The sequence below is a fragment of the Apiospora hydei genome (assembly GCF_038363865.1).
Source record: "Apiospora hydei strain CBS 114990 chromosome Unknown utg000009l_segment0_segment0, whole genome shotgun sequence".
NCBI classification, from domain to species: Eukaryota; Fungi; Ascomycota; class Sordariomycetes; order Amphisphaeriales; family Apiosporaceae; genus Apiospora; species Apiospora hydei.
In genome coordinates, this window is record NW_027117368.1 from 6,727,831 (window position 1) to 6,755,136 (window position 27,306).

A 27,306-nucleotide genomic window follows, 5' to 3' on the forward strand; every position below is an offset into this window, starting at 1 on the left:
CGCAATTCTATTTGGTGTTGAGGTGAGGACTGTCGTCGTTTGGTGGTGGTTTTTTGTCGTGAACTTCTTGCACCAAGTCTGGGCCCTGGAAAAGAGGAAAATCTGGTGGTGCACTTGATTAATTGTGCGGGAAAAGGATTCCGGTGGAGTAGGGCTTGTTGTGGCTAGTGTGGCGCAACTTGGAAAAAATAATGGTGTGTGGCTCTTGCTGGCTCGGCTCAGCTTATGTGTAGCAGCAGCGGTCGGGGACGGGACTTTGAGGTTTAGGTGGATACTGGTGACATCCTTTGGGGATGATCTTGTCCAGCTTCAGGATGTATTCCAAGGACGAGGCGAATGCCCAGTCAAGAGATCAGCAATTGAATGACTTGGATCAAGTGTCACAGTATAGTTGCTCCTAGTATATAAAGGCCTCTCTGTATCTGTATCTCAATGAGTCGGAGGTTTCGATTGCCTTCACTTTCACTCCATTTGCTTCCGTCTCATTGCTCTCTGTATCTGTATCTCAGCCCAATCCTTTCGTACAAGTCTTTGGGCTAGTCACCATTAGCACTACTATACACTGCTACTATGCACTCAGTCACTTCACTCCAAACACCTGCAAGAGTCCATCATTATAGCAAGTCTTTATAATGTATCGATTGAAAGGCTCGGCAGGCCTGTAATGGTGTATCTGATTCTCCTTGTCCCGAAACGATGAGGTGGTACACATGTAAAGCAGGTAGGTCAACCCACGAAATATCCATTTCGTTCGACCCAAACCCAAAAACCCTGTACCTGTACGCGGCGCGCACGCAAAACCTCCCAGTTGTCCGGCCCAATGCAAATGCTCGAGAACTCCCAAAAACTCCCATTGCTTTCGCTTCCAATGCCATGCTCCTTCCCAATATCCCGCACGAAACTTTCATTACACCTCATTATTCATTACTCGTGGGGAGCTATAACCGCAGCAGCAACAACCTTCCGGGGGGCCGGAGAAGAAGAAGAAACGACCCCCAAACGCAGGGGGCCGGCTCGCCATGAGCAAACGAGCAGGTTCATCACCAACGAAACTCGTACTCAACAGCAAGCGGCCCAATCGACACTAGCATCGCCATGGTGGTGTCTGGTTGCTTTCATGTTGCGCTGTCAAAGGACTTGTCTTCGTCCTGGTTCTCCACATCCCAAGTGTCAAAGCTCGGGAAACTGAAGTAGCCTCCTGAGGAGTCTGTGCATTTTGGGGTCAGTACCATTCCATTTTGCCTTCCAGAAGGATTCGAAAGGGGGAGCAACCTACATCCATTGCTCTGCATCAGCTCCCTGTCCAAGTGGTAGGCCGCCTTGTCGCTCGCATCGGTGCCAAAGCTCCTCGTCGAAGTTGGTGAGGAGCTCAGCTGGAAGTTGCTGGCGGCGGCATTGGAGACGGCGACGCGGCTAAGCAGATCCGTTGCCCGTTGACAAGAATTGGGGCTTGTCATGACGCCCTTGCAGGCACTGGAAGTGGTGATAGATGGCTCGGTGGCACAGGCACGCAAAAGTCTTGGGCGTCGTCGGCTGCTGCTTCTCTCTGTTGGCCGCGGCGATGAGTCCCTGCTGCGAAGGCCATGTGCGTCGGAAGGTGGGCTAGCCATTTTGTATGTGGGTTTCTGGTTGGTTGATCTGGTAGGCTGGTAATTCCTTTTGCTGTTGTAGAGGTAGGTCTGTCTCGATCTCTCTCCTTGGTACAGACACGCAGTGGCACTCAAGTGAGGTGTGGTGTTGAAGTTGGTAAAAATGAAGAAATTCAAAGTAAACAATCAACAACCGGAAAAGAATTACACGAGACAAGATGAAGGTTAAGAAAAAGGGCTCTTTAGAGTTGGGAAAGGCAGTAACCGTCCCAAAGTTAAGTCGACATGGCGGCTGCATCCGCAAACACCGCCAGGCCCCGTTTTCCAGACAGTCACCCAGTCACCCCCTCTCCTCGTGCCTCGTCCTTACCGCAGTTGCAAGCCAGGCACCACTGGGGACCGAAAGGGGACAAGGGCAGCCCAGGGGAACCACTACACACACCATCGGCTCCCAGACCCGCGCAAACAGTTATTAGTGGGACGCCCAGTACAGTGCCACATGTCATCCAAACGGGGATTCGAACGATGTGGTGTGCGCTGTATGGTGTTCCGGCCCTTTTGGGCGTACATTGGCCTGCAGCAAACTGGCTGCCCAACCTAGCCAACACCCTGCGAGAACTGCAGGCTGGGGTGGGTTTAATGGGATGCGAAAAGTAGATACGGGGCTGCATGTTTGTATGTTGTTACGTGCGCCTCGACTTAGAAGACAGACAAAAAAAAAAAGCGCTGCTTACGGGCCTACCAGGTGGTTACATTGCGACTGCTTCTGGCCCTTTTTTTTTTTTTTTTTTTTTTTGTCTCTCGCGTCTTGTCTGGCTGGCAGTAGAAGACGTCGTTGTCCGTTGTCGTCGTCGTGTCTCTTCCCACCCAGACAACCAACCATCTTTCGAGCTTGTCAGCCCCCTCGTCCAACCACTGGCGGAGGCTTCCGGGTGGTGTGGAGCCGTCTTCCCCCGTATTAAACGGGAAAGTCTTGTTCCACCATCCTTGTCTTTTCCATTCAATACTTTTATCAAAGATCCTCCTCCTGCACCTACTAGCCTGCACCACCACCCACCACCCCCCCCAATGGCTAGGCCCAGACGCTGTCGTATCATGCTGAATACGCGGTCAGCAATAGGAGGAAACCACCCTCCTCCATCGGTTACGTCTACGTGCAGCCCTCCCATCCACGGCGCGTTCGGCAAAGGGCCCAGAGCACCGGTGACTGGGAAGACTCGGGGGCGTGGCTGGTCGTGGCCCCGATCAAGTCTTCGATTGTGCTTCCAGTAAGGGCGGGGGAGAGATGAATTCTGGTAATGGTGATGTGATGGAGGGGAAAAGAAGGGGGCACAATCGCCGAACGCGACGCCACCCTGGGCTGCTTGTGCTTGGTGGAAGACGACGTTGTTTTTCTGGAACGGCCGTTGACTTCTTTTGCTCCACGCCTCAGCCGCCCATATAATTACGTCCGTCACATATTGTTCATGCTGGGAAAAATAAAAAAAGTCCAATGCTTCCGTCGGCCCCATATGCCCGAACCGAAAGTTTGTCAGACAAACACACTCGGCGGCAATGCTCTCCAAAAACCCAAAAGCATCCGCTGTGATACAGGCAACGGACGCAACCCAAAACCAAGCAATCGATGCTTTGGCTCTATGGTGACTGGACTGGGCGTGGTGTACATTGACTTGTGTTGCTTCCTGGTTGCTGCCGCCACCGACGTTGCTGCTGTAATGGTATGGTATGCATCACAGCATATAGCCAGCCCTACCTACATCCTAAATACCTGCTTTCCATTAGTCTCCTATCTACCGGACTGCTGTGATGGGAACGGCAAATGCGGTCGTTGTGGCAGAAAATCAGAAACACGGGGCTGTTTGAGGCATTATGGGGTAACTAACTCCATCACTGCAAATCATTTTTTTTTGACTCCTCAATCAATATGCATGCGCGGCAAGCTCCATTTGCTGCCTCTCATCCTGCACGGCATTTCCTGCACTGCACTTCGGGGTAGGACAAGATCACAAGGCTTTTGTGCTTTCGCAGCGCAGCAAGATACCGAAAGGCGTGGGGTAGGTAGGTAAAGCAAGCAATGTACGGGCGGAGGCGATTTTCCTTCTTCTCTTCTCGTTTCCCCTCAGACGCAGCCCCTGCAGCTCGAGAGCTAGAGCTACTGCCGAGGCGAATCAACTGGCTGGCTGTTTATGCTGGTCGATCATGATTTATTGCTTCGACGACACGATGATGGTTTTGATATGTTATGAGCTGAGCTGGCATTTGTCGTGGTGGTTGCTCTGCTTCCTTGATTCAAGAGTATATCAAGGTGGCTAATGCCTTATTACACACTTCAAACCCAATCAATTCATATAATGATTCGCATTCAGTAGCTACGAAGACCCAACCTTACTCTCATTCGCAGTATATCTTAGTCTCAAACTGCACGGGTGGTGGCCCAAAGGCTCGTCCCGAGATCATCCCCCTCCCTCCTTCCCCTCCTCTCTCCTAAAAGGCGGCCCAGGAATTGCTCAGTGGTCGAGGCTGCGTTGGTGTTAGTCAGACCGTTTCTCCACACCGGAGAGTAAGCGTAGACAAAGCTGGGCGGGAAATGTTCATGTTCATGTTTGGGGACTGGGCTGGACTGGATTGAGAGGGTGTTGAAGGCCGAACGTACTCTTCCCACATGCGACCCTGCACAGCTTTCAACTCGTCCTCTGTCATTCGGTGGCCACTTGTAAAGTACCCTAGTGATTGAAAATTAATTCGTTCTCGTTAGCGTTCTTTTTCTTCTCTTCTTCTTCCCGATGCCTGGCAGGCGAAAACACGGAGATCGACAGTCCTCCATCCGTCTCCGCCCCCAAACGAGCAAGGAGCTGTCGCGTGTGTGTATGCGCGGGTAACGGCCCTGCCAAGTTGTCTCTGGGAGATGTACAGAAGCGAGGGACACTTACCGGCAGTAATCTTAGCGTCGATCTCCACGCGCGAATCATCGGGGATCAGCTCATTAGGCAATTCTACGCGCTCGTGGATGGGAATTCTACATCAGACATGCATTAGATGGCGTTGTCTTGGTGTATGTGTACCCAGCTAAGCTCCGGGAGCTGCAGGCTAGAAGAGGGGACGGTTGTTCGGTCGATCAGCTGAAGGAGATGCCGCAGCTGCAATAGGCTTGCTGCTACGGCTTTGGTTTGCTTTGCTTACCCTTGGCCTACGATGGCGTCGTGTTTCATGCTAGGGAGCGAGCGCTGTTAGTCATGCTTGGGCACGCAGAAAGGAGAACCCGAGACCACTGAGGAAGGACAAGACTCACTTGCTCATGCTGAGCATGCGGTCAATCTTCTTGATACCCAACCAGTGGAGGATATCAGGCATGAGAGCTTGGAATCGCATGTCCTTGACGCCGGCGATGTTCTCGGTACGTTTGAAGTAGTCCGAGGCTCGGTCTTCTCCGCGCTTTCGGGCATTGTAGACCACTGATATGCTGTGTGATTAGCCCTTGCTGCAAAACATCAAATCCTCCCAAGACATGCATGTCTTGCGCAGCTCGAAAGCCACAACAAATATGCAATCGATAGATTCAGGAACATGAGTCCGGGGAAACATACGATACTGTGTCGTGCGAGTTAGTCTGGCTGTTGCCTTCCTTCTTGGGCATTCCGCCAAGCCACTTGTACGGAGCCCCAAGAGCGGCCAAGGACGGCTTGGAAGATAGCAAACTCACCTTGGTCACTTCACCAAGAGCTCGGCCCTCTTTTCTAAAGTAGATGACTACTCCGCTCCCTCCGTTCTGGGCTTCCTTGACGGCCTCCTCGATGCCGAAGATCAAATACGGCCGACAGGTGCAGATGTCGGAGCCGAACACATCGCTGCCGTTACACTAGAGCGGGTGAGACTGGTCTTAGCACACACACACACACCATGATCTTGGTATCCATCTTCTCTCAGGTAGTACCGGCTGAAAGCTTCCATCGGAAATCGAAAAGGGGCATCCCCAACGGATGGGAATTACTTACTTCGTCGTGAACACGCAAGGCCAATCGACTCTTCTCGTCCGACATTTTAGCGGGGTCACCGAAGCAGTATACGGTCAGACCACCTGATACCTGGTGTTAGTGTACATGATTCTCGGAGCATCAGGAAAACAGGTGTTGCTCACCGATTGGTGGCAAGAATGTCTTAATGTCATTGCGCGTGATCAACTGGTATTTTTTGTCCCTTAGTTAGCCCTCCGATATCCCAGATATGTTTTGTTGAGTACTTCAGATACTTACCTCTGGGTAGCTGCCACCAGTGTGCTCGAAAAGGGACCGTCGAAGAACACCCTCGTCTTACACGGTCAGTTAGCATCCCACTCAGTTCTTGATGGCTTTCAGTGACACGTACCAATACCGAAACGCTCGGCGACACCCGGAAGATACCACACCTGTGCCATGTAAGCCTCATGTTCGCAAAATCAACTAGATCAACGACACTTACGGGTTCCACGGCAAATTTCGTGACGGCGAGTTCACCAGACGAGTTCAAGCAGACTTTACCATCTGGTACCCTATCCATGTGTGAGAATGTTCAACAAGTCGCAGATCGGAACACTTACAGTCTGCCTGCACGAACGCTGTCTTCCAACTCTGGCAGCTGGTAATCATCAGTTCTGAAACGTCTTCTCAAGTGCAGATTATGGGGCTACTTACCTTCATATGAGCCTTGGTAATTGCGATGGTCGGTCTTATGTCGACTGAAGGCCTGTGTGAGTCTTTTTTCCCCGATCGTCTACTATTGTCTTCCGGGCCATCTTACCGTTCTCATTCTTGATTGTATCTGCGAACAGCCATGGGGCAAGGTGACCCCATGGATCCATGGCCACAATCTTCTTCTTGTCGCCCCATTGCGGAAAGGGGCCAATGTTGGCGGCTGGCTCAGTGTTGGTGAAATCCGGCCTAAGCAATAGGATCAGCTCACGATCCCGAACCTCAAGGTGTCCTGAAACACCAAGATGCCTTCCTTACATGTGGTTGATGTCAAGCTGCTTGCTTGCTAGGGCAAGAGCGAAGTATATCGAATAGGAGCCTCCATGCGCTACACGAGAAGATGAGTACTGGCATAATCGGAGCTGTAAGTTGTTGATTCTTACCTCCAACGGCTGCATAATGCTTTGTCAGTGTCACTGTATCCGTCTAAGAATTCTGAGGTTACTCACCGTTGCGCTTTCCGATTGTGGACGAGGCTCGGGATACCACCACCGGTCCTCGCTCCTTGGGATCCGCAGCACCCCATTTGAGCGGAATGGGGTCAATGCCGATTTGCTTGGGGTATGTTCTGTGATTTAAAAGGCAAATAAGCAACGATCTCCGCATTCTCTGTCCCTATATACGCATCAGGACTTCACATCGACAGATACAGGAAGAGCCTACGTGAGAATGATCCTGGAGGTGAAGCCCGACTTCTGCGCCTCCAGCGCTGCTTTGGCGGCGGCAGACATTGGGGTCTCGGCACTTTCGGCACGCTCCGTAGCGGGCGGGGGCAACGGGCTTGAAGTGAGGTCCTTCACGGCGACCGGGGTTGGTGTAGACTTGCCGTCCGCGGGATCCGGGCTGGGCGGCGCGATCTGGTTCACGCGGTGGGTGAGGGACTCGACGCCCTTCTGCATCTGGCCCTGCACCTGCTGAATCGACTTGAGCGCCTCCAGCACATCACTCATGCTGGCACCGCTCGCTGAGTCCGATGCCATCTTTGCGAGATTTCAAGAAAGAGTCGGTGTGGGTTGAGTTAGGTAGCTTGAGGTGCAGTGAACAAATCACGGTAGGCACGTTTGGTATTTAGACCGGGGGAACCGAGGGCGAGGTTGAGCGGATTATGTGATATCAAACCACGGTGGCAGATGGAATGGTTGATCAAGCAACAAGAAGACGAGGAAGGCACAACAGTTTGGTAAAATAGTAGTAGTTGGCAATGGCAGCAGTTCCTTTTCTTCTAACCTTAGCAGCGCGGCCAACGAGAGTGCGAGACAGGTGAGCAGAGCAGGGAAATGCAGTTGTAGGTGTAGAACGAGGAAGTGCTGCGCGTTGCCAGCGAATGCCGGAGCTTCCAAGTAGATACCCGACTTGGCTCCAGTTGCTGATAGGCAAAAGGGAGGGAGTGTCCTGCGTCTTGCGTCTTGTTACCTGATGGCTTGGGACTACATATGTGCTTGGGCCCACACTAAGACAACTAGTCGGGCCAGAGTATTGGCCTCCTGATACATTGAATACATTAATGTTATTTGGGGATGCATGGATTCAGTTTGGGCCGCCTCCTATGTAGGAGGTAGATAGTTTGAGGCGTTTTCCCCAAGGCACGGCTTACGGTACCCGTGGACGTATGCTTCTACCGAGGTGATACTGACACATAGGTTCAGGCACGGGATCGTCGAGCGGTGGGGACGCCGCCTGTATCCGTCGGCCAGGTGGGCGAGAATCTGGGGTCTAGCCGGACACTGTAGATGTCGTAGGTATCTGTTCGGACGTAGCATTGGCCTATGAAACCGGGCAGAGATGTGTTGATGTGCCAACACCCAACTTGGGCACCTGAAAAGGCGGCATGGATGGATGGCAGGAATGTACCTTGCAGCTCCTCCTATTGACGTCTTGGGCCGGCCCCGGCGGGGAACTCCGCGCCTGACTATACCTAGGTAGATACCCACTGGCATCGGATAGCTGCCGATGAGGGGTGAGGATGCCTTCTTAGCTGCTTGATAGCCCAGAGAGTTCTCACGAGCTTAATAGAGAAGCAGAAAACCGGGGAGTTGCCAATCTCCTTATCTTTATTACCTACAATGCTTCTCTAATAAGAGTTACAAAACAGACAGCACCATGCAAAAAGAAATACCAATGCCGTGTAATTGAATATGGCTTAGGTTCATATCAACTACCCCGCCATCCCACCTCGGCGGGCTCGATAAGGGCGAGCGAGTATTGGTAGATGTTAGGGGTGTGGCTAAGGTTCAGTAGTGGCAGCACGTAAAGAAAGAAACAAGGCAGCAAGGGTCGGCGGCAGTGGGGCTTCAGCTAGCAACCCCCAACCGCCTAAGCCTTGAAGCTGCATGCGTGCTGCCTCTACCTCTGACACGGTGTAGGCGTAGGTGCTTTGTTCACCGAACAAGAGGACCTGGGTTTCTTTGCACTTGAGCTGCTCGACGCAGAAAGGAAGAGGAGGACGAGGAATGCCGATGTACAAAAAGGAAAATGCTAATCAACATGCGCTGGAATTGAATATATATAAAGACTTGGACTTGAACGCTGTGAATGCACCAAGTGTTGTTTGGGTGCACAATTGACGTTGCATGAAGATTTTGTGCACGTACAACATCAGTGGATCGCTGACTTCATCCCGTCTGCCAAACGCAATTAAGCGGCTCAGTCGCGTTTTTGTGCAGCGCAGCCTTGCAACCTTTGACAACCACAAACCAAAGTCGCGAATAGTTAATCAACCTTTCGTGCGCAATCCAACCCCCGAGACCGTCTACACTCGGCGACATCAACATGGTACGGAAACATCCCCTCTGGAGATTTATATACGCAGCATGCAATATGCGACCGGACAAGAAAGACTAATTCGCATCATTTGCGCAGGGTAAACGCAAGAAGGCCGCCCGCAAGCCAACGAGCAAGAAGGTACGCGACGAGAACCCGCATATCACACAATCGCAACATCGATCGGCGCAATATGAAAACGCAGATGCAGATGGAGATGGAGAGAGAGGAACAGAGAAAGAGCTGACCATTTCCGTTTTTCGATACACAGAATGAGCCCCTAGCAACATCGTTCACATGCCTGTTCTGCAACCACGAGAAGTCCGTCTCTGTCGTTCTTAACAAGAAGCTTGGAGTGGGCGACCTCGATTGCAAAGTTTGCGGACAGCGCTTCCAGTGCGGCATCAACTGTAAGTAGCGCTCCTGCACCTGCGGATGAAGGGCACTTCAATTCCGGAGCAGCTTGGGATTTGGGCTAACAGGGAGGTATCAGACCTGTCCGCGCCGATAGATGTGTACAGCGAGTGGGTAGATGCAGCTGGTAAGTATCTTCTCGGAGCGCCTGCAGAGAAACACGGAATATTGACAGGTCTACAGATGCGGTGGCCCAGGAGGAGGGTAACTCAAAATCAGCATCGTCACAACGACCGGGCGCCCGGCAGAGTACGAGTGGTGGTCGATATGGGGATGACGACGATGAGCGCCGATACGATGGCGAGGGAATTGTTGACGATGAAGATGACTATTAGCCACATGCGTTTCGTGTTTCGCTCCATACCACCTAGTTTACGCTAGAGTCCATCCACAATACAGAGAAGGACCAAGCCAATGTATGAATGAATGATGTATTTTCTCGCCGAATGTTGATTCTGTGCGTACGTGAGGCACGCCCATCGAACAGGTGTCACGAGTTTATATAGGTTGTTCCTGTGATACGACCCCGGTGCGCACGGTAGAAGCTTCAAGCTGCCGCGTTATGGCCTCTGCTTACATCGTATAGTATCTATCACCAAAGTCTCCGAGTCCTGGAATGATGTAGCTGCACAGTTGTCAGTAAGCGATTGCAAAAAATGCGATCGACATATTACGTACTTCTTCTCATCCAAGCCCTGTGATATATGGGTTAGTAAAGAGCTTATGTTAAAGTGGAAGGCATGGCATGTTCAACTTACCTGATCTACGAAGGCCGTCACGACCCTTAGCTTAGGGAATTGGGTAGCAAAGTTCTTGATGCCCTGCGGGCTAGCAATCAGGTTGAGGAATAGGATACGCTCCTCAGGAACACCTCGCGACTTGAGCACGTCGACTGCCATGATAGCCGATCCTCCTACGTAGTTCGGTTTATTAGTCTCTTCTTCGTTTACACGTCTCCCGGCGGGCATTAAAGTACAGCAATAACAGGAACATGGCCACGATGACTTACCAGTAGCAAACATGGGGTCGAGCAGCAGGACCCATCGGTCCGCGATGTCCTCGGGCAGCTTGTCGTAGAAGAGCTTGGGCATAGACGTCTCCTCGTCGCGCTGGATGAGGATCTTGCCGATGCGGACGGAGCGGCAGCAGTCGCGCAGCCCCTGCTCCATGGACTCGCCCGCGCGCATGATGGACACACCGCAGATCTTGCCCTGGAACTGCAGGCCGGCGTAGGTGCGGCCCACGGGCGTGGTCACCGTCTGCTCGACAATGGGAAGGTGGTTCAGGCCCTCTTCAACCAGCAGCCGGATGATACGGTTCGAGTAGAAGATGAAGTCGGCACGATCCGTGTTCCTATCGCGGATCATCCTGCAACGGCATGGTTTGGTGAGCCCATGTGAGCCTGCATTTTGGGGGATTCATGGTGTTGATTTCGAGATGCCCCAGAAGAGACAGCTATGGAAGGCATATCCCCCACACCGAAACGGTGTATAACAGAGGTGGGCATTTGGTAGAGTTTCAACGTCCGGTTTGGGGAAGTACTCACGTGAGCAAGGCGATCAGCTGAGGAGTCTGAGGCAAGGTGATGACATTGTCGTATTCGATCTCGGTCGACACCGTGGCAACCGGTTTCTGACTCTCCGTGCGGTAGTCAGGTCCTACGCATTGGGTAGGACCGACCTGAGGACGCTTCGCGGGCTGATCCGACATGGCGTGTGGTGGCTGATATAGGACCGCAAGTGGGGATGGGAGGTGCAAAATGCAGAAGCTTCAAGTGACAGATCAAAGAGAGATCTGAACGAGCGGTTCTTGTCAAGCCTTCGCCACTTCTAGTCCGTACGCCGTATTAAGCAAGGCGCCTGCCACCTAAGCGACATAGACAGGTTAGTCGGTATCACTACTCCCCAGCCGTTGTTTCGTTTCAAATGGTCTTGGATGGTTGATGTGGATTTTTAGCAACTGGAGATTTCGGGAGGGGAGGTCTTACCGAAATGAGGAGTCTTGAATTTTGCAGGCCGAATTCTCTACAGAGTCGAATAGGATGGGATCTGAAGATGCTCTAGGGTAAGGAGATCTAATATGACCTCTCACGAACCGGAAATCTAATAAAGTATATATATATATAATGCAGCTCTGGGCGACAGGCATGGGGTCGGGGACCATTGAGTCCCTCTCAGTCACAAGGGTGCGCTTCGTTACAGAGATGTCCTGCATATGCAATAACCGGAGTGTCTCTGACTATGTAGGCAAGTAGGGTACCCCCCTCATTGGGGCTTGGGCTAGCAAGCTGGCTGCCGATTGCTGCACCAATTGCTGCAGCCACAGGGGGAGAAGTCACCTTTTTATCTACCAGTCAGGACCCATGACCTTCGTCGGTGATAGTCACCTACTATCATCACATTACAATGTCGGTATATGGAGAGAATTGTCTCAATAAACAGGCCGGAAAATTCAAAAAGTGACGCCGATTGCTAGATGAATAAGGATGCCGTACATAAGTAAAGTACCTACATATATATTGTAGTCGCCGATGACGACTTATACTTGATCGTGCGACTTGTATACCGTCCCCGACTTAAGGTCACAACATCCAACCGAGTGGGACACTTTCTATGTGCCGGACAGAGCGAGACCAAAAGTTGCGAGAATTGCCGAAATCGATTGTTACTTTGGATGATTCTCCAAGTGAAAGACCCAAACAGGTAGATGACCACGGGTGAATAAAGGAACAGCTACTATTCACTTCTCTACGGTGGACCAATAACAGCAAGCAGCCTGTTTTGGGTACAGAACTGTTAGTGGGCGAGTGAGTGAGCCTATGGCTGCTTTCGTTGCATACTCTACGCGTATCAATCGGAACAGCACCATACCTACATGATTCAACAAAGCCGGCTTGGAGTCTCACAACGTCCGACGTGGTTGCGTGGCTACAATAGTCAACCGCTGCACTTCTCAGATCTGACATTCTGTCTTCGCCTTCAATGTTGAAAGTAAAAGGAAAAAGCTTAGCGGCTCCTTCCTGCCCTTCGTCTTGCACGCCTTCCTCCCTACTACGTAAAGGCTAAATCCGGGCGTGCTCCCAGCTCCAATTCCAGTTCCAATTCTCCCGCCCGTCTCATCCTCCTTCCAAGCTTCCTAGCGGGCAATCAGGTGCTACCAGCCTACCAGGGTCCTTTCGAACCCTAGCTTGATTGGCCTATGATCCCAGCAAAGCACCCATTATTTACATGCGACCAAGACTACCGATTGCGCTGAAGCAGCCCTCTTCCTGTCGCATGGCGAGCATCAATAATCCATTGCTGTTTCAACTTCTCTGTCGCTCTTTCTCTACCTGAGAAAGTGCCTTGCTCATCGGAGAACCAGTGCTGCCGACCATCCAGCAGCGGTTGCTTGTCGATTCAGAGATATTCCTTCATCGATAGAAAGACAACGACCACGATGGCGACGCGCGACGCCGGAAACAGGCCGCGAAAGCCGATCGCAACCTACGGCAAACGAAAGACCCAACCAGCACGCGCTTTATACTCTGGCGCCAAGTCCACCACGCGACCCAGTGACCGCCAAATCGCGAGTAGCAGCATCACAGGACAAACAACGCGTGAGGGAGAGCGCGACCCTTACGAGTTATCTTCCTCGCCAGAGCCTTTGTCAGCCCCCGTCCCTTCCCGAAAGAAGCCTGCGACCGCGGCAAAAATGCCACCACAGGCCTCCTGAGTAGCGAGCGCAAACGGAAGGTGGCCGACTTATACTCCTCAAAGGCCATCGGCCAGGACCCTTTGGCAGAACGGGACGATAGCTCGCCTATCCGGCCGACCGCCCGACGCTCCCGAATCTCCTCTCCAGAACCTTCGCATCCCGCCAAACAGGCAACAAAGGTGACTAGGCGCCCGGCGGCGCGGTCCAACTCAGCAGATGGAATGGACGTGGATGCCCCGGACGTGGCATTGTCTAGCCCCCTCCAACGCCCATGGCGTCTACAAGCAACGGCGCCAAGAATGGAAAGGCAGCCTCTAAGAGAAAGGAGACCCACGAAGTGTTTACTCCGCAGACAATGCAGACCTTTGGTAACTTGGCCGTCACCGACAAGGGCAGAGCAAGGCCGCGCATGCAGCAGCAGATCCCTGTGCGCCTGGCCCAGCGAAGGACAACATTGAAGACCACACAACCAGATATTGGTCCAACCACGACCTCTACTGCTTCGGCAAGTTCAGCACAGCCAGCGGTAAAGGGGGTGGATGAGGCAGAAAAACAACCGAAGAGGCAGAAAACACGGCTGATTGATAGCTTGAAGGCACAAATCCAGTCATCAGATGAGTCGGAAGACGACGAACGAGAGTCACAAGTAACCTGGAGTCAGCCGCTGGTATCTGGCCAGACTGGCGATTTTGGACAGGAAGACTCACAAGATTCCATGACTCTAACCCCAAACCCCCGCAAAGCCTCAGGCACCAGACCTCCAGCATTCTCCCGCACATCAAGTCAAGTAAAACGCACATATGGCCAAACAAGGACCCTACTGGAAGAGACGGATATGTACGCTGCATTAGAGCTTCCGCAGGAGACGCCAGCACTGAAGGGCCGACGCTTAGAATACGATATCCACAAGAAGTTGATCAAGCCCGATTCTGATGACGAAGACGCCGATCTGAGCTCTATGTCCAAGACGGCCAAGATGCAGGGCATTCATGAACTTCGGGCTGCAGGCGCAAATACGTTTGTCGCCGATCAGATGCATGATCTAACAGAACAAATAGGAACACCCAACGGTGCAGGCCAGAAGGCATCATCCTCGCGCAGAACTGCCCTGCGTCAAGTTGCGGAGAAGGTAAAAGAGAAAGAATATCGAAGGTCGCTCCGTGATCACGGGGTTGAGACGACTATTTTTGAGCACGCCGACAGAGAGCATGATACCATAACTGGCTACCTTATTGTGGTCATCCTGCTGCAGCTTCTGGCACACACTGACTCGTCGCATATTGTGCGAATCGTCCGCACTGGAAGCATGGGCGACTTATTTGCAAGACTGCTTGCTGTGGACAACGATACTGTGAAGCTGGCACGGGATCGCAAGAGTAACCTAAGTAAGCGTGATCAGACGCTGCTGGGTGGGCTACAGAACAATCTCACAGAGCTGTCCGCCTGGCGAACTAAGCCTGCTTACATATCGCCTCGGACTGCAACCCTGAAATGCCTTCAACTCCTTGTTGCCCATGATCCGAACATTGGTAGGGACCTGTCGCTGTTCCCGGCCACGGTTACGGACAAGCTGTTTTCAGTGTTGTCTGTAGCGCAAGACCCGGATTTCTGGGAAGCGCCCGACGCTATTGACCGTATCAATGTCTTCCATGCCTTGTCCGTTTTGGAATATCACACAGTTAAGGCGCTTGAATCCCAAAACGACAGCGACAAATGGTTGACGGATTATCTGCCTTCGGTGGCCGATGCGTTTGGGGCTGTTTTGCGGGTACCGCTCGACACGGAGCTTGAGAGTCTCGTGATGAGACTTGTGGTCAACCTAGTAGAGACGGTGCCGGGAGCGCCTGAAGTCTTCGTCGCCAAAGGCCTGCTCCCCACTCTTGCGACCTCTGTATGCGCAAGCTTCGCCAAGGCACTAGCGACTGTCTCTACCAACGAATGGTCGGATGAAGTTCGCGACGGACTCGTCCTGAGACTGGGGATTCTGATCAACTGCGCCGAGCAAAGCGTCGCGGTCAGAGAGGCGGTCTGGAAGTGCTACGGCGACGACGGTTCTCCTACGAATAAGCTCATCAAGCTATTCCTAGAGAACCATGCATCCACTGCGGAGGTGAGTAACATGACGTCTCCCCTAATACCCACTCCACCACCACTTGCCAAAGAACAAACGCTGACTTTCCACAGGCTGATTCCGATGCAAAATCCCAACTCAACGTGGCGTTTGGGTACTTGGCCGTGCTGCTCGGTTACCTGTCACTCCTGAAACCTTTTAGAGTTGCCTTTAGGGCTAGTCATTCTAAGAAGAGCATGAAGCCCTTGCTCGATTCGATCCGCGAGTTTGTGGTACATCACAAAGTGATGGAAGCCGCGTTGAAGGATGCGGTAGAAGGTGACGCGCACGATGGATACACAGACAAATTGCAGCTGCTTGTAGAGCAGATTGAGAACGAGGCTGCTTTCGACTAATATCTTTCCCCCTCTTTTCTTCCAAACCCGGTCTACAGGGGAGTTGCAGCACATATACCAAGACCAATTGCAAAAGATCAAGGGAGTTAGAAGAAGGCCATGAGATCGTGGTGGGTATTTGGGTTTGGTCGTCGGCGTACACCAATAGAGACTCAAGCCGACTGGCCAGCTCATGCTTTTGCGGATGCAATGGGACGATGGCATTTGAATATGAGTTGGAGAGAGAAAGAGAGCCTATTCTGGGTGGTCCAAGGCTGTTAAATGCTTGGCTGGGGATGTCACCTTTGAATACATGTACGCAATACCCATAGACTACGACCTTGAAACGAATCGAGATGATCGCCTCCGCTATTTAGTCGCACCATTCAGATAAGTGATGACCCTGCGGCCGGGACTTTTCATGCCTGAGCTGAGACAGCCCCGGAGCATATTCATTGAACAAACTCGGGGTGTTGATAAATGTATGCTGTTTTCGCCAGGCAGGTTCCACGAGATGCCCTCTCGCCCCGACTTGAGAGCAATGTAACACAGAACTTTTGAGTTACTTACGACACAGACGTCACAAACACACACCCCCTTTTCTAGCTTTCCTACGTCAGACGCCCAGATGTGCTCATTTGTCTCAGACTCAGACCGTGGCTTTCATGTACTCCTAGCTATGTATTCTAAATGTACTCAGTTGGCTTGCAAATCTCGGCAGTCTTGGTATCGGTCCTTCCGCCCCGTTGAAGCGGTTAGATAGAACATCGCAACACACATGTGTTTCCCTATTAGGTCACACGCATATGTTGATGTAAGGGTCTTTCTTAATGGGGGGCCTATGCTTGGGGCATGATCACACTAAGGCTTTCAATATGTGAGGTCGATACGGTAAATACAAGGACTTATACATGCCAGTCCTACTCAAGGCCTACTGGACTATGCTTGGTTGTCCATGATAAAAGGAATTAAACATCACCCCTATAACTGAAATATCATAGTAATACCTTCAAGGAAAACCGGGCCAGATCAGTGGGAGGGCACGTCTGCCACCAGTAGGATCCCTCTTTGAAATAGCCCTTCCTCCTCAAAGTTCTTCGGCGTCATCTTCCATTTCCTCGCCGGCCTCCTCCTCCTCCTCCTCCCCCTCCCCACGCAAGTCTTCGCCTTCTCTTCTTCCTCCCGTTCCTTCCTCTTCTGGATCGCCTCCTCATCCTTCTTCACCTCCTCCTCCTGCTTCCGCTTCCGCTCCCGATCCTGCAGCACCCGGATGTACATCTCGTAGGTGACCGTGTTGGGCTCGCGCGGGAGCTCGCCCCAAAGGATCTGCACCATCCGGATGCACTCGAAGCGCATGTGCGACAGCTGGCTGCTGTTCTGCAGGCTGATGGCCCCGTAGAGGCGCGTCTGCGCGTCGCTGATCTTGACCTCCTGCCAGGCCTTGGGCCCGTGGCCCAGCCACACCATGACCTCGGGCATGTAGCGGACCAGCACCCGGTCGTAGAATAGATCGCGCGACGTCACCACGGGCGCGGGCACGGGCTCGGGTTCTCGCTCCTCTTCTTCGTCTTCCTCCTCGTCCAAGACGACGCCGCTGTCGTCCTGCGTCACCCCGGTCTTCTGCTCCTGCCCTTTCTTCTTCTTGTCCTCCTTTTCCTTCTTCTCCTTATCTTTCTTGTCCTTCTTCTCCCTCTCCTTCTGCAGCTTCGCCTGCTCCTTCTTCTCCGCCGCATCCTCCTCGTCCGCCATCTTTTCGACCGTGCGCATGGCGTACTCGAACTGGTCCCCGTCGAGGCGGCGGGTGATGGTCGGTGCGTTGGCGATGAACTGACGGTAGTCTTTGAACTCCAGCTCGGGGTGCTGCTCCATCCCCAGCATGGTCTGCGCCACCCGGACCCGCTCGAGGCTGAAGCGGTGGTAGTTGGGGCTTATGCCGTTGTTGAACAGGTCACGGTGGAAGAGGAGCCACGGGTTGTCGGGCTCGCTGGGGTCCAGGTCCATCGACTCGCGGTACGGGCCGGCCGAGGTCTTGACCTCGTGCTTGTAACCATCATGCTGGTGGAGGGGGAACTGTGTTTTTAAGAGAGAAAAGGGGGCTAATTAGTCGCGGATACTCGCCTAGTCATGAGAAGCTAGGTATACACACCTTCTTTTCGAACACAGCAATGGTACGCTTGTTCCTGCCCTTTTCCTGCTGCCAATAGTTGAAGCACCATTCCCGCGCTCTAGCATTTACGTTCTTGTTCTTGGCTTTGGCCAGCAGCTTCCTGTAGAAGCTGCTGTTTTGGGTGCTCTCGCTATTGAGATACGTCAGGATCACTTCTGCGGCTTGGCCGTAGAATCTCTTTTGCTCAGCCTGCGTCAATTCCTTGGCTGCGGCCTTGGCCTTTTGGACTCGGGAGGCATTATTATCCTTAATGGTGCTTGTATAGTCTTGCTATACAATAAGGGGGAGCAAAGTATGAAGTGGGACTACCCAGAAAACAGTAGTATTGCTGTAACTGCTTGAGGGGGGGAGAGAGAAGAGACCACACAGGGAGTCACCAGAAAAGGGGATAAGAAAAAGCAGAGAAACCTACCATGGCATAGCGGCCCCTGAAGAGGATAAAACCCACGCTGCCATGGCCCATAACAAAGAGGTTCAAGAATGTGATGGCTTCTTTATGACCCCGTTCTGAGAGATAGAGCGAAACCGGAAGCATGGCGATGGCCTCCTTTGTCATGCCCCTAGCGTTTCCCTCTCCTATGTATGGTTCGGACCAGTGGGAAACGGATCAACTAAGTTGGCTGATAGATCTTGACGCCCATGACGGGAAGAGAGCTCTCGTGTTATGATGTCTAGCCAGTATCACAAAGGAAGACTCAAATCAAAGGAGGAGCAGACGATGGTCCAATGCGGTCCTGCTCATACAAGAAAACACACCTCCGATATGCTACAATAGTTCTTGCTCCTCATAACAACAGCTGTAAAGAGGACAAAGGACGATGAACGAAGCCATTGTATTGGATGACCGAAACAATGTCATTGTATCAACGAGAGGCATCACGACCATATTCGTATAAGAGCCACCTCCTTGGACGGCCATTACATGAGGGAAGTTCAGAAGACAAATCAACACCACCACCATCATCACTTTATTGCATTTACAACAAACCAACTCACCCCATCCTACAGCTCCAAGCCCGGAACCGCCGCGAGAAGCAACAAGAGCCATATCTACATCTATCTATCCACCCGCCATGCAGACCACCCGCAAAACCGCCAACGTCAGCCTGGACGAGATCTTTGGAAGCTATGGTCTCTACATCAACCACGATGCCGGCGGCCTCCTGTTCGGCGCCGGCCCCGCGGACGACGCCGCCGAGACGAGCGGTACGGCCAACAACAACAACGACGGCACCCTCGACGCCCCCGCCATCGTCGACGGCTCCTCCTCCGTCTACAGCATCTACGCCCCCGAGCTACAGGGAGGCCACCACGACGTCCCCACGGATCTGCAGGAGGGCGACTACGCCAACTACCCGCACACCGCGACGCGCGAGTGGCAGCGCTTCGGCGGCCCCGTCCTCAACCCCGACGAGCAGCGCCTGGTGACGGAGCTCGACATGTCCGACGCCGCGCGCCAGCAGCGCCTCGACACCGCCGCCCTGCCCCGGTTTCTGTTCCGCGGCTACTCCCAGCGCAGCGGCGGCGGCGACCCGCGCCTGAACCAGTGGGACAAGATCATCCCGCACTACTTCCTGGACCAGCCGACGGCCGTGCCCGAGTTCGCCATGCGCGACTTCCCGCGCCGCGACGAGGTCATCGACGCGCACCTGACCGGCAACACCGACGACCCCGTCGTCCGCATGACGCCCTTCTCCTCCTGGTCGCAGTCCCCCCAGGTCGCCCTCCGCTACGCCGGCGGGCCCGACGACGGCTCGTCGCGCCTCGCCATCCTCGACACGACGCGCCTGCGGCCCTGGAACGAGATCCACAACGTGACCGAGCTGCGCTTCCTGGGCTACCACGGCCTGCCCCTGCTCTGGGGCTCGTGGGAGTACCTGGTGTACGGCCCGGTCGAGGGCGCCTGCCTCTACACCTTCCCGCGCCAGAACTTCATCGACCTCTTCCGGCCCGACTTCGGCTACAGCGGCAACGCGTCGCTGCTCCTGGCGCAGCAGGCCCAGGGGGCGATGATGCCGCAGACCCTGAAAGCCGCGCGCGCCGCCGCCACCCTGTTCGCCCGCCGCCCCGGCTGGGAGAACGAGCGGCCGGCCATCGTCATCTACGTCGTCGTGCTGCTCGTCGCGTCCTGGCGCCACGGCAACATGAACCCGCCCCAGGACCTGCTGCGCTCCAACTGGGACCCGGCCGACATCCAGGCCCTCGCCACCGAGCTGAAACCCGAGCTCGACGCCTACAGGGCATACCACCCGGTCGGGCTGGTCGGTCCTGATCCCCAGCGCGTCGCCTTGGGCTACGAGTGGTTCTTCGAGGCCCTGAACCTGATGCGTGCCATTGATCTCCCCACAATCTAAGTATCAACAGGTAGGTGTTCAAGGTAGGTTGTACATAATGCATCTGGAAAATGAATGTTAAGGCACTGTGGCATAGTATATACAGACAACAGAAGCGGTATCCTTAGTTAACAGTTTACTTCTCTCTGAAAAAATGAAATTTCTTAATTGCATGATGTGTTGTCTTAGGTGCTTATCAAATGCAATCTGATATCTCTACAAAAAGCCAATGACTACCTTTCTTTGAAGCTCCCCACGCGCCCCCTTTTTTTCCGAAACCGGACCATTCCGGGCTGGAATTCTAAGTGCAAGCCAGCCACAAACGCCGGAGAACAAACACAAATGCGATCTAAATCAACCGACTCTATGTAGATCGATCTATTCCAAAAACGTAAACAGATTGGTATGTAGTATGTTCATAGCTCGCGTAGCTTCCCGCGCGTCGATCACGCAGCTGATGTTGATCTCGCTGGCACCTAGAATCAAAACAACAATTAGTAAATTTATCACTCGTAATTGGCTGGCAGTGAAACAAAAAGCAATGACTTACCCTGCGAGATCATCTCGATGTTAACATTGTGCTCTCCCAGAGTCGAGAACATGCGGCCAGAGATACCGATCATGTTCTTCATCTCGGCACCAACCAAGCTTAGAATGGCCATGTCGTGGAGCATGCTCACGTCTCCGCAGCCCTCCAATTCTTCCCTCGCCGCTTCAAGCTGCGAGATTGGCGAGTTGGTGGCATGAATGGCCATGGATACGTGGACCTCACTGGTCGAGATGAGATCCACAGAGATGCGGTGGTTGTTCAGGATAGCGAAAACCCTGGCGAAGAAACCATGCGAGATGGATCGCTTGTTGGAATGCACGTTGATGACAGAAATGTTGTCCTTGATGGTCACGGCCGTGGGACGTCTCGGTGTTTTCCGTAGCGATGCGTCCGAAGGTCTCGACCTCTTGATCTCCTGTGCCGGCGACTGTACGGGATCGGGCAGCACAATGGTACCGGCGCCCCTCGGGTTCTTGACGTTCTTGATACGGATCTGGATCGGCGGCTCGGCCTTGATGACCTGGTCCATGGTCAGGTGGTGGATGACCTCGGAGCCGTAGAATGTGAGCTCGGCAGCTTCCGACGGGGTGATGGAGCTCAGGAGGCGCGCAGTCGGGACCTTAGTTGGGTCTGCTGTGAAGATACCGTCCACCTCCTTCCACACCTGCAGTTCCTCGGCCTTCAGACCTACGGCGGCCAGAGCTGCGCATAGATCTGTGTAGCCCCGTCCAATGTCACCATCCATAAGACTTCCAGGGACGGTACCGAAGAAGCCCGTCACCACAGGCACTCTGTCCCCGCACGCATTTATCCTCTTCTGGAACGCGGCAGCGGCTTCTCGGTAGAAAGCCGGGCTGAGCCGTTCGGAGCTGTCATAATGGAGAATGTCGGCAAGATCCACGTATTCGGCATCGACTTTCTGTGGCGTTTGTCAGCGAGGGCACCGGAAGAATCAGGGGCACGCCGCGACCTCCGTACCTTGTCCTTGAGCAGATATGACATGAACCTGCAGCTCAGCTTCTCGCCGAAACTGATGACCCGGTCTTTCGACCTCGCGTTGACCTCGAGATTGAAGCGCTTAGCCGCAATGACGTAGTCGACCAACTCTTGGCAGTCGTCTTCGATATTGGCGGTGACCTGCTTTTGTAAGGCAGGGTCCTTGATGAAAGACTGAATGGCGAAGACATGGTCGCTGCAGATTTCCTGGACGGCAACCTTGACGTCGTCGAGGATTTCGTTCTGGGTGGTTTCGTTGCTGGTGGCGGCGGCAATGGCCTTGAGTTTCTTGTAGACCTCGAGGAGACTGGACAATGGCGCATCGTGTTAGGATAGATCTGGCGGACGGGGCGGTTCCGATTGCGCAATGCGACGCTCGGGGGTATAGGGTGACTAACCGACTTGTGGTACCGGTGACCTTCTTCCCAGTGCTCCGGGCCGAGCAAACAACGACGACCTTATTGGAAGCAAGGCTCGCTCTGTTCCAATGTCCCATTAGTTGGGTGTCGTCGTACAAGAAGGGCGGGGGCCTATGCCAGCCAGGAATCGCACGTACCGGATAATGTCTTCTGCGATCTGCAAGAACACAAGCCATGTAATCAGTCGCAACGCTCTCTCGACAAGGGCGGTTGACAGGGCGAGGAGGGGCAGAGGGATTCCAAAATACCTTGTCTGGGAATTTGCCGACACTGGTGCCGCCAAATTTCTGTATTATCCAGCCATTGCTAGAATTGTTGCTGAATTCGAAGTCTGACATGGTAAAGGCAGTTTCGGCGCAGGCGAGCTCGACTTTTTCGTCTCTGGCGCAAACCCAATGGTGGCTTTCCTGCTTGCTGGTGTGCTATTCCGCCAAAGGCAACAAATCGCGGGGCAGTCGCTCTCGTCCAGTCTTCCAAGTCGAAGACACCACAAATTACACTTTTTCGAGAGCAATATGTACACAACGCACAACCAGAACAACGAGAGAATCTGGCTAGGTATGCAAACGAGAGTACAAGGAGTCACCGCAACGGCTGTGAATATTGCAAGTAAGTACGTAAGTAAGCAAGTATATGTAAGTATGGAACAGAGGAGGAGGTTAGAGTCAGTCGAAGGGAAAATCCACCGCGTTATGTCATGTCCTGTGCTCGCTTTCTTTAAGATACTTGATGGAAGGGCCCCGGTCCCAGGTACGGCCAGAAATACATTTTGACCCCGTAAAGTGGAATGGCGACATCCATCCCATTTGCTGCGCTGCTTTGCTACCTGACTTTTTAGGTTCCGAATCGGAGGCTAAAAAAACCCTTCAGTGACTCCCGCATCTTCAGGTCGGGCCCTCACTGACTGTCCCGCCCAGCCCAGCGTCGCAGCGGGGCTGATCACTGATCACCCTGGTCTGCAGGTAGTGGGGTTGGAGTATACAGCCAGCCAGCCATACCGTACGTAACTGGCCTCTATGTATATACGGAATACGTGCCTGGCATCCGGGCCATTGAATTGAGATAGTCCGTCTTTTTCGATAGCCACATGTCATTTGCTACTGTCAGAACTACATACCTCTACTAGTTTCACCATACGAGACTGATGCGGTAGGCGGTGTATATAAGCTAGGTGATTACCACCCAATAGACAACTGGACAGCCAACCTTACGATGTCGTCCGAATCGGATGTAAAACGGAGATTGGACGACAGCCAACAGCTGCTCCTTCTCTTCCCGTCCCGGTATGCCATGCTTCTGACTCAACCCGACGGTCATACGAGGAAGCCAGCCACCAAATGCATAGTCGAATGCACCAATGCGATAGAGTGTCCTTGCTAACCTCCACCTCGCATACTATTGCTCACACATGTGTCTCGCTTGAGGCAGCATACGCCCGACACAGTAGTAGACCAGCTATCGGTCATACTTCATTCCATTCTTTGATCGAAGAGAAACGTGGTCTTTGTGCTTTAAAATGCTTTGCATCATTAAAATGATTCCCAGGCTCTCTATAGGTCTAATCGATGCGCGCTTTTCACTTGAGGCATGGATATTCGTCCTTCTGCCTTCCTAACATCCAAATGTTGGCTAGCGGGGCCGGCGCAGCTCTCACCCGGCCGGGCCTCTTCCGGCCGATTGTACATTGGGTGAAACTCCCGCTATCTTCTATCATAGGTACAAGGCGGAGCGAAGTGCTCCAATAGGCTCGACTCGTAACCGTGAGAAGGCTGGGCAGACAGCTCGCGATCAGCTTCAATCCTGTATCTCCGCTGCTCTGGCCTTCTTCTTTTCTTCTTCGGCTTCACGGCCGCGGGTTCCCCAGTACTTTCTGCCGCCTCCTTGACGGGGGCGGTGCGCGTTTGTTGGTCCTTGTTGCCCGTACCATCGTCTGCCGGAACCACTACCTTCTTTTTCTTCTTCTTCGCCTTGACTGCAGCCCCGGAATCGCCCTCTCCCTCAGCTGGCGCAACGGCAGTCGACTTCTTCTTCGCCTTCTTCTTGACCACCGTGCCCTCGGCATCGACGCCCTGCGCCACCTGGATGCGTTCGTTGGCGCGCTGCATCTCCAACCGGAGCCGCTCGACCTCCTTCATGGCGCGCGCCATCTCGGCCTCCTCGCGCTGCTGGGCCTCGTAGTCGTAGCCGCGGCTGTCGGGCTCCGCCTCGAGGTTGAGCGACCCAATGTTGGTCGAATCGACACCGAGGAGGACCGACTGCTTCAGCTGCTTGGCCCGCGACTTGGTGAAGCTGTCCGAGTTGTTCTCCGAATCGTAGTGGCGAGGTGTGGAACCACCGCTGCCCGCCAGGTTCTCGTCGGCGGCGATGACGATCTTCTGCCGCGGCGGCTTCGGCCGAGGGGCTTTGCGTGACTGAGACGGGACACTACCGCTGATGCCTGCGTTCAGCTTATTGAGATCCAGCTCCATGATAGGGATCGAATCGACGTCCAAGTCGGGGCCGTTGGAGTTCTGGAGGATGTTATGTATGGGTGTCGATGTGCCAGTGAGACTACTGCCTTCACCAATGTAGAAAGGATCATCTTTGTTCCTCTCGCGGCGCTCTGCCTTCCTCCTGGCAAGGATATCTGGGTCCAAGTATGCGTCTTCTGTTGGCTGCTGCTGATAGGAACCGGCAACCTCTTCTCGACTTTCAACCAAGCGATTGATAGCGGGCTCCGAAACTATACTTGTGGGTGGTGGCCTCTTGTTGTAGTATATCTCAAACTCGTCTGCTTCCTCTGCAGGTATGCTGAGCGGCTGGGCATTGGCTAAAAGAGAGTTCAGGTTTGGGTTGATAGGTTCGTCGAGGTTCAGGCCCTCCGGGAAAGGTACATTCTTCTGGGCCGAAGCCGCGACGGACTTCAACTCCCAGCCTACAAATAGGGATGGCATCGCTTGTGTAAGCAGTAAAGGGGCATAATCTGATGCTTCCCCGGCAGCATCTTGACCAGACACCGCCTCGGCTGTTAATTTGAGCAGTTCGATGAATTCAACGGCCCTCTCCTGTACTTCAAGATTCGGATGCATAGCCAGAGGCTCGAAGACATGAATTATGCGGGCCATCAGCAACGATATCATGGATTTCCTCTCGGGAGTCCACGGAGCTATGCTGTCACCCGCGATAAGGGAAAAGACCTTCGTGGCAGCTTGCAAACAGGCAGCCAACGACTCCGGAGATGTGACCCGAGGGATAAGCTGCAACAATGACCCAAGGCTGTCATCTGGGGATACTGTCTCGGTCGCAAACTCCCCTATAACCCAGGCTATCGGTTTCACAGCACCCGATGTCACAGGGTGACCGCTTGGCGCGTCCTTATTGAACTGCTCCAGGATGGCGTTCGCAGCTTCGATACACGCTGGCCGGATGGCATGTACCTTGACAGTAACATTTCTCAGCTCGTCGCCGATTCGCTCCGACGCATCCCCAATATTCGATTTGGAAGCAGAAGCTGGTTCCAGGTCGTTTGTAGGCCGGGGCAAGGGAGCCATACGGACCAATTGGGTGAGTATATCTATGTACCACTCAAAGTCTGTAAGGTTGCTGTAGTTGTTTCGTGAGCACATATTCAGGATCCTGTTGATCACATCGGCCCTGTAGTCATCCGGCAGCGGCTGTGACTGGCCGTCATTCTTCTGTCTCGGATTAATGGTCTCCTCCAAAGCTTCCTCGTCCGAATCCAGATCGGCTGGGTCGACGGTGGCGTTCCGTCCATTCTCTGGCGAGGCGCTCTTAAGCTGCCTCATGAGGCGACTGACAATGGATATCAGATTTTCACTGCTGACCATGCCCTGCACCAAATCCAACGACTTGATGCGAATGGAAATATCCGTACTGTCGATACATTCGAGAATTACATCCTCTTGCTGAGCAACAAGCCAAGGGTGTGTAACCACAATCTTGTTAAAAGCGAGGAGTGCCACATATTTGACTATAAATAAATGTCAGTGATAGCCCCTTTTAGTATGCGGCAATATCTCAAACGTACGGTTAGGGTCGCCGTCGACCATGATCATACTGCGGAGCTTGCTGACGCAGAGAGACGCAATCTCCTCTCTTCCGTCGTCATCGTCGCCACTGCCCAGAATGCCTCCCTGGATAATGCCATTGATACATTCATACAATAGTGACATGGCAGGGGTGCTGCGAATGATTTCGGTTAAAGGAGGCAATAGCTTTCGCACCAGCCTCGGTTCGAGGGGAGTGAGAGTCGCAAACTAAACAACAGTGAGTATGAAAGCTGCGTACCCAATGCCCAGGATGTATAGCACTTACCAGTTTTATCAGCTTGATAGCCATCCAGTTGTTGCCACTATCAACAAGTAATTCAAACAGCCTGGGGGCGAGAGGTAAGAAGTCATTGGGCCGGCGCCAGCCCAATTCGCAGACCACATTCACAATAGCCGCCGTGACACTGGGGTCTTCCCTTGTATCCATAAGCTTCTCCTTTATTTTTGGCCATGCCGCGCGCAATGTTTCCGGGAACACTAGAGCTAGCCTATACAGTGTAACGATAGTTTTCTTGCGAATCGTGGGGTTGCTATGGCTGAGCCGAGGAAGCAGGTCGGAGAGGGTCGAGAGCGCCAAGGAGGGGGTGATCAAGTGAGGGAGGGCGACGATTGGAAGCGCTATAGTAGTCGTCGAAGCTCCCGTGAGATCCTTCTTGAGGAGATTCGTCGCGAGCATCAGGACTTCGGTATCGGGGCGGAAGCTCTGCACGGCGCCGAGATAGCCTACGCGTTTCTGGTGGTACTTTGGCGATGCCATGACTTCCAAGACGTGGAACGAAGCCCACGACATATCGTGGCCGAACATCTCTAGGTAGACCAGCTTCAGCATGGCCGTGGCCTTGAGGTCCAGGTCCTGGGATCGAATTTCGGCCCGGCATTCTTTCAGGCAGTTCTGTATGTACTCGCGCTCGTTGCCCTTATGGTTTCGCATCCCCGGATGAGGTCGTAAAGTGATTTTTCGAACCTGGATATTGTTAGCGAAAGAACGAATGGCAGCAAGAGTATACAACATCTATAACGTACATGTTTGCGGCGTTTGCGCCTTGCACCGGCGCTGGCTACGTGTAGTTGTCTTATCGTATGTGGGATGAAGCCAGTTAGAGCTGTCGGCAAGCTACTAGTTATCAGTTGCGGTGTGGGTTCGTGTTGGGCCGAAGGCCATCA

The 27,306-nt window shown here is 53.3% G+C and overlaps 9 protein-coding genes across 9 annotated transcripts; 3 read left to right on the plus strand and 6 right to left on the minus strand.

The window, feature by feature from the left end:
• Window positions 1-1,115: 1,115 nt before the first annotated feature.
• On the minus strand, window positions 1,116-1,610 carry PG997_013921 (uncharacterized protein; the record flags this gene model as incomplete). The annotated part of the gene is made up of 2 exons (XM_066818235.1): window positions 1,116-1,207; window positions 1,277-1,610. The coding sequence occupies 2 exons, from the start codon at window positions 1,608-1,610 to the stop codon at window positions 1,116-1,118; spliced, it is 426 nt and encodes a 141-aa protein (XP_066663927.1).
• Window positions 1,611-4,096: 2,486 nt separating this feature from the next.
• PG997_013922 (Uracil-regulated protein 1) lies at window positions 4,097-7,293 on the minus strand (the record flags this gene model as incomplete). Its single annotated transcript, XM_066818236.1, has 18 exons — window positions 4,097-4,109; window positions 4,243-4,312; window positions 4,520-4,605; window positions 4,770-4,799; window positions 4,879-5,049; window positions 5,174-5,445; window positions 5,582-5,664; window positions 5,725-5,767; window positions 5,840-5,895; window positions 5,952-5,991; window positions 6,045-6,114; window positions 6,163-6,200; window positions 6,257-6,300; window positions 6,363-6,502; window positions 6,572-6,641; window positions 6,697-6,705; window positions 6,763-6,881; window positions 6,977-7,293. The coding sequence occupies 18 exons, from the start codon at window positions 7,291-7,293 to the stop codon at window positions 4,097-4,099; spliced, it is 1,671 nt and encodes a 556-aa protein (XP_066663928.1).
• A 1,879-nt stretch (window positions 7,294-9,172) lies between these two features.
• On the plus strand, window positions 9,173-9,822 carry PG997_013923 (uncharacterized protein; the record flags this gene model as incomplete). The annotated part of the gene is made up of 4 exons (XM_066818237.1): window positions 9,173-9,214; window positions 9,345-9,483; window positions 9,567-9,614; window positions 9,671-9,822. Coding segments are annotated over 4 exons (381 nt in total), but the record flags the coding sequence as incomplete, so codon positions are not given.
• Window positions 9,823-10,060: 238 nt separating this feature from the next.
• On the minus strand, window positions 10,061-11,197 carry PG997_013924 (uracil phosphoribosyltransferase; the record flags this gene model as incomplete). Its single annotated transcript, XM_066818238.1, has 5 exons — window positions 10,061-10,112; window positions 10,166-10,182; window positions 10,246-10,400; window positions 10,497-10,855; window positions 11,034-11,197. The coding sequence occupies 5 exons, from the start codon at window positions 11,195-11,197 to the stop codon at window positions 10,061-10,063; spliced, it is 747 nt and encodes a 248-aa protein (XP_066663930.1).
• Window positions 11,198-12,925: 1,728 nt separating this feature from the next.
• PG997_013925 (uncharacterized protein) lies at window positions 12,926-15,649 on the plus strand (the record flags this gene model as incomplete). The annotated part of the gene is made up of 4 exons (XM_066818239.1): window positions 12,926-13,085; window positions 13,193-13,362; window positions 13,440-15,293; window positions 15,368-15,649. The coding sequence occupies 4 exons, from the start codon at window positions 12,926-12,928 to the stop codon at window positions 15,647-15,649; spliced, it is 2,466 nt and encodes an 821-aa protein (XP_066663931.1).
• A 1,008-nt stretch (window positions 15,650-16,657) lies between these two features.
• On the minus strand, window positions 16,658-17,629 carry PG997_013926 (uncharacterized protein; the record flags this gene model as incomplete). The annotated part of the gene is made up of 1 exon (XM_066818240.1): window positions 16,658-17,629. The coding sequence occupies one exon, from the start codon at window positions 17,627-17,629 to the stop codon at window positions 16,658-16,660; it is 972 nt and encodes a 323-aa protein (XP_066663932.1).
• Window positions 17,630-18,868: 1,239 nt separating this feature from the next.
• On the plus strand, window positions 18,869-20,149 carry PG997_013927 (uncharacterized protein; the record flags this gene model as incomplete). Its single annotated transcript, XM_066818241.1, has 1 exon — window positions 18,869-20,149. One exon carries the CDS (start codon window positions 18,869-18,871, stop codon window positions 20,147-20,149), a length of 1,281 nt encoding a protein of 426 aa, XP_066663933.1.
• A 357-nt stretch (window positions 20,150-20,506) lies between these two features.
• Window positions 20,507-23,228, minus strand: PG997_013928 (aspartate kinase FUB3; the record flags this gene model as incomplete). Its single annotated transcript, XM_066818242.1, has 5 exons — window positions 20,507-20,604; window positions 20,679-21,597; window positions 21,657-21,981; window positions 22,231-22,250; window positions 23,211-23,228. 5 exons carry the CDS (start codon window positions 23,226-23,228, stop codon window positions 20,507-20,509), a joined length of 1,380 nt encoding a protein of 459 aa, XP_066663934.1.
• A 565-nt stretch (window positions 23,229-23,793) lies between these two features.
• On the minus strand, window positions 23,794-27,304 carry PG997_013929 (adaptin N terminal region-domain-containing protein; the record flags this gene model as incomplete). The annotated part of the gene is made up of 5 exons (XM_066818243.1): window positions 23,794-26,063; window positions 26,121-26,349; window positions 26,408-27,106; window positions 27,166-27,196; window positions 27,261-27,304. The coding sequence occupies 5 exons, from the start codon at window positions 27,302-27,304 to the stop codon at window positions 23,794-23,796; spliced, it is 3,273 nt and encodes a 1,090-aa protein (XP_066663935.1).
• Window positions 27,305-27,306: the final 2 nt, after the last annotated feature.